This window comes from Nestor notabilis, unplaced genomic scaffold (genome assembly GCF_000696875.1).
Source record: "Nestor notabilis isolate BGI_N333 unplaced genomic scaffold, ASM69687v1 scaffold15028, whole genome shotgun sequence".
NCBI classification, from domain to species: Eukaryota; Metazoa; Chordata; class Aves; order Psittaciformes; family Psittacidae; genus Nestor; species Nestor notabilis.
Genome location: NW_009940707.1, coordinates 48,770 through 53,570, shown reverse-complemented (window position 1 = coordinate 53,570; position 4,801 = coordinate 48,770). Strand labels below are relative to the sequence as shown.

Sequence of the window (4,801 nt, the reverse complement as noted above, 5' to 3'; positions counted from 1 at the left end):
CAGGAATGCTAAAATAGGCTTTCTGAGAGGAAAACAAAGCTTTCTGGACTGTAAACCCAGCTGCAGCAAATCCCAGAGCTTCACTTTGAGTCTTTAAAAAAATGGGAGTATTTTCTGTATTAAAGTAGAGTTCATTTCATGGAAGCCTTATATTGGTGTGAGCAGATGTAGCTGCGATGCAAACCTGTCGTGGTTGGGAGCTCTGGTCCCCTAGCACATGTTGCTGGGATGTCTCTGCCAGCACTGGCGAAGATGAGTTCTGACAGTCCATAGTGCCTTTACATGTCACAGGGTGAGCGGAGGTGGTGTTCTGCCTTTTAAAAACCTGAATATGGTGCTTTTCTGGGTGAGCTGCTGATCTTAGACACCTCTGAGCAAGAGTGATTCCATCCAGTAGACAGCAGTGGAAAGGCAGCAACGTTCTTGCATTGTTAATTGGTGTTTTTACCATAGGTGCAGCTTCTGTTACATGTATAAGAAGGTCCTTACAGTTTCTGATAGTGAGTGCCTGTGTTTCTCATGAAACTTCAGAACTAGCATTTTGGGTGATGCTTTGATTTTTCTCCTTACCAAATGTTTCCCTTTAAGTTGCTAATAACTTGTCAGTGCATGCAATTTCTTTCTGAGCTGATGGTAATTTTTCTTTTCATTTCTGACTCTGATCTTCATCTTACCAATGTCTTTAGGGTGGAATTTGCTTTTTCTGGGTTTTTTTTTTTTCCTCCTGGATAATGATAGTCTAAGTAACTCTTCATGCTCTGTTATCCTATTAATTTTTGGAATTTGTCTGTAAGTCCCAGCATCTAAGAGTTATTTATCATTTAGCCTTAAGGAATAAAACTAGATAAGTGATTAAACATTAGCATAGGCTATTTTGGTCCTGTGCTTCTATCCCATCTTTCCCCACACATGCACTCCCTTCCTGCCCTGCTGGTACTGACACTTCTCTGACCCCATGGTGAGCCAATTTAGGTAGCAGCTTCAGCAAGAAAGCAGTTCCATTTTCTCTGTCTGCAGTTCCAAGGCTGCTAATACAACATACCAGCATGCAGCTGCCAAAATACGAAAGCCTTGTTCCCGGTTTCTCTGCTCCCATCACTCCTTGCTTATACTGGCTGTGGTGTGCAGTGGAACCTTTTCTGATCTCATTTAATATGCTAAAGAAAATGTATATGCATATTTTTTCCTTCTGAGGTTGTTGTTTGGTTGGAGGTTTTTTGGTTTGTTTTTTTTTTTTTTTTTTATCGTGGTAGTAACTTAGTGTCCTATGAAGGCATTTGACAAGTGTAAAAGCTGGCAGAAATGAAACCAAGGGGGAGTCAGGTAAGTACCAACAGTGAGTGACACAAGGGAGAGAACAGATTTGGAGCTGGACTGGAAGGAGGAAGAATGAGCTGCACCAGGTCATATCAGCTACAGCTGCAATGAAACTAGTTTTGCTCTTCTCCCACTTCTGTGCATTCCTCCTCTCTGAGCAGTGCAAGAGCTCAGTAAAATCGGTTTAGTCACAATCATCTAGTTCTGTTAAGAATCTGCTAAGTCTGGAGAATGAAAATCATATGTGTAACAGGAGCAAATTTGAGCCAAAGACCAGTTCTAATGTAGTGTTCCTCTTAATAGTTTCATTTCTTTTTCCATGTGGAAATAGGACATGATTTTACTCAGGGGTAGATAAACAAGTTACCTTTAGCAGCTGCAGTACTTCCATGAAACAAACCAAAAAAAAGGATCTGTTCTTTTAAATATTTACCGTAAAGCTGTAGTACTAAAAGCAGGTTGAACACAGAGAGGCTGAAGCTTTTTAGGTTGATCTCTCATGCTGCAAGCCACCACAGCCTTTTTAATAATCCTTTTTAGCAATTCTTATGCTCTATTTAAAAACTAGTGAGGTTTCTTGCCATCCATATAACTCTTGTAAAACTGTTCAAAATACACACTTCTAAGGTCCAGCTTAAATAAACTCATGATCATTTGGTTTTGGGCCAGCACTAAGCCGGTTTTGCTAAAATAATAGAAGGTAGATCTTTTCTGGAGAGGTGAGTGCCATAGAATTAGTAGTCGTTGCATCCATATAATCTCTTTTTCCCATTCCCTCAGTCCTTTTCAAAACTGTATTAGGATCCAGGCACAAATGGAAGAAATAATAACATTGAACCTATAAGGGAAGAAATGTCTCTATTCTTTTGACTTACATGGTCTGAAGTATTTCACATATGGACAAATTTAAATCTCTTGAAAGGGTTTAAAAGGAACCGAAAGCTCTTTGGTTACCAAAGTGCTGCTTGTTGTAGAACAAGATTGTTTTTATGTAAGAGATAATTTGAAGGAAATTTACATCTGTAAATATGGGTCTGTAGTCTTAGATGATTGAACTGGGCTTTAGGGAGTCTATAAGGTAAGTGAAGGAAAAGGCATAAGAAATGTTTTATCTTGGCTTGCAAGAGTCACATTTCAAAACATTTTTGAAGTCTTGAAACACCAAGTATAAGAGGATTTTTTGAATTATTTTGAATTTCTGCACTTGAAATGATTTCAAATAACTCGAAGGTATTAATGGACAAATATTGAAGTTTGAAACCAGTGTACTTTTGAAAGTTTCTGAAAAGAAAAGTTCATTAGGGCATCACTGTTAAGAAAAGATGATTAATAGGTCGGTTAATTAAATGAGGATAGTACTGTTACAAATTACAAAAATAAAATAGGTCATGGAGTTCTAAAAGCAACCTATTATATATGCACCATGCACATTATTTATTATTAATACATTCATCATTTGAATGTTTTAGAGACTGTTTCTAAATATATATACAGCTATATTCTAGTGTTTGATGTTGTTGCTGTTGCCTTTTTTAGATACACAGAAGACTATTATCTTCACATCGTCACAAAACTACAGAACTGCACCTGGATAAGGAGACCAGAAGAATCTATGAAATTCAGGTAATTCCCATTGTCTCACTTAAAAAAACTGCTTACCCTAGATTTGTATAACAAGCCATAATTTTAAATACTCCCTTTTGAAAATGTAATTTTGTGTTGCTTTTAGACTGCATTTGTAGCTGTACATTTCTATTAACCTTTTGCTGTTGGGGCTGCTTTTCTTTATTTGAATTCAACTGTGCAAACTGAATAGGATAAGAAAACTATGCAAATGAAGTCATTTCACCCACCTCCACTGTAATGAATAGCTAACTAACTTTGGTAGAATGGATTAAAATATCCCTGACACAAAACCTACAGTATTTCAAAAAAGTCCATAATGTGATTTTGTCCATCTGAACTGACACTCTAGTAAAAGACTGCGTAATGAAGCGGTGTATTTCTTGCCCCAAGGCTATTGCTTCTATTACAGTAGTGCCCAAAGCACTCATTAGGTTTGATGCCGCGTGTTAAGTTTGAAACCCCTGAGCATGTAAGCACGTGATTACATCTGTCCTTGTTCAGGATGGCACATAAATACATGCTCAGTAGGGACAGTGGTCCCTGAAAAGCTTCCACTGTCATTTGGAAGTGCATCATGCTGATTTTAGAGAATAGCTTCACTGGTCCAGCCCTGTTTTCTACAGGGCGGAATACTCCCTTGAATTACATTATTACATGGAACAGAATTAAAGATTTTGTCATGATCATTCAAAATAAACTGACCCGTCTTCCACCTCTGGAGTTAACCAGCATTGAAAACTTAATATCCATGGTCAGCATGATACCATTGGAAGAAGTAACTTTGGGGTACACTATGTGTACCCCAGTGTTCACACACTGTGTGTGAAGCTTTTTGTGTAACATAAATTGCTGTGTTTGTTGTGTGTTGTAACTGACTAATTGTGTTTCCAAAAGCTGAGGTGGGAGAATACATGCAGTTAAGGTTTAAAAAACTTTCAATTAACTCAGGCAGGCTTTAGCTGTTCACAGGGATGTTGGAGCGTGATAAAGAGCTGTAGAAGCAGCCCATTCTGTTTAAGAACAGACAGGTGTCGTGTACAGAACTGATAAGAGGTGAAGCTGCTCTCATCTGCTCTTCACCCTGCTACATTTAGGCTTATTGTTGTCCAATATTTTTTTTTAACTTCTCTTCCTTCTGAACAGCCACCACTGGCAAGCAATTTGTTCGTATGGACACAGACCATGCTGCAATTCTAATGGCAGTACTGCATATTCTTCTGGCCCTATGAAATTTGATCTGGTTTGATATCATCCAGAATTTCCATTGATATGACCAAAGACTTGTACTTCAGTTTAGAGCATTGCAGATGATCATTTTACAAAAGATGTGTTCTTTTGCATCAGTCTTTTCTTTTTTCATTATCTCAAAGTCCTATCTGTTGTTTTCTAGAAAGAGGATATTAAAATTTTACAGTTATCGCTGGTCCCATATCCTACTGGAGCCTTTCAAGGCTCTTAGCAGTTGGTTAATAGAGGCTTTGAAAAAATTATTAAAAAAAGAGAAAAACAAATTCAGTATAAAATTTACTGTCTAAATCTGTATACATTCCATGCTTTTTTATCAGACTTATTTGTCAGACTTAAGCACAAGAGCCTGAAACTAGCTTAGCAAGGGCACTCTAGCTGAGAAATGATGCATTGACAGAGCTCTATGGGTTACAGAGCTTCTAGAAATGTGGTGTAATAAATGAGTTAATAATCCCTTGGCAGTACATTTCTTCGTTTTTCTAACTTTGCCTAGTGTCAGTAATGCATAATAATCGTGTGTTACAAGTATTATTCAGTTCTAAAAAATCTCATTGAGTAGGTAGATAAATACACTCATTTTGCAGAAGAGAAAATTAATCTCGGAGGGGCT

General features: G+C 37.6%; 1 protein-coding gene across 1 annotated transcript in view; it reads left to right on the top strand.

Moving 5' to 3' along the window:
• ST8SIA6 (ST8 alpha-N-acetyl-neuraminide alpha-2,8-sialyltransferase 6) overlaps positions 1–4,801 on the top strand; it is a gene marked incomplete at its 5' end in the record, with an annotated part of 26,586 nt that overhangs the window by 2,763 nt on the left and 19,022 nt on the right. The window contains one exon of the mRNA XM_010020494.1: positions 2,854–2,940. Coding sequence (XP_010018796.1) covers positions 2,854–2,940 — 87 coding nt within the window. The remainder of the gene's footprint in view (positions 1–2,853; positions 2,941–4,801) is intronic.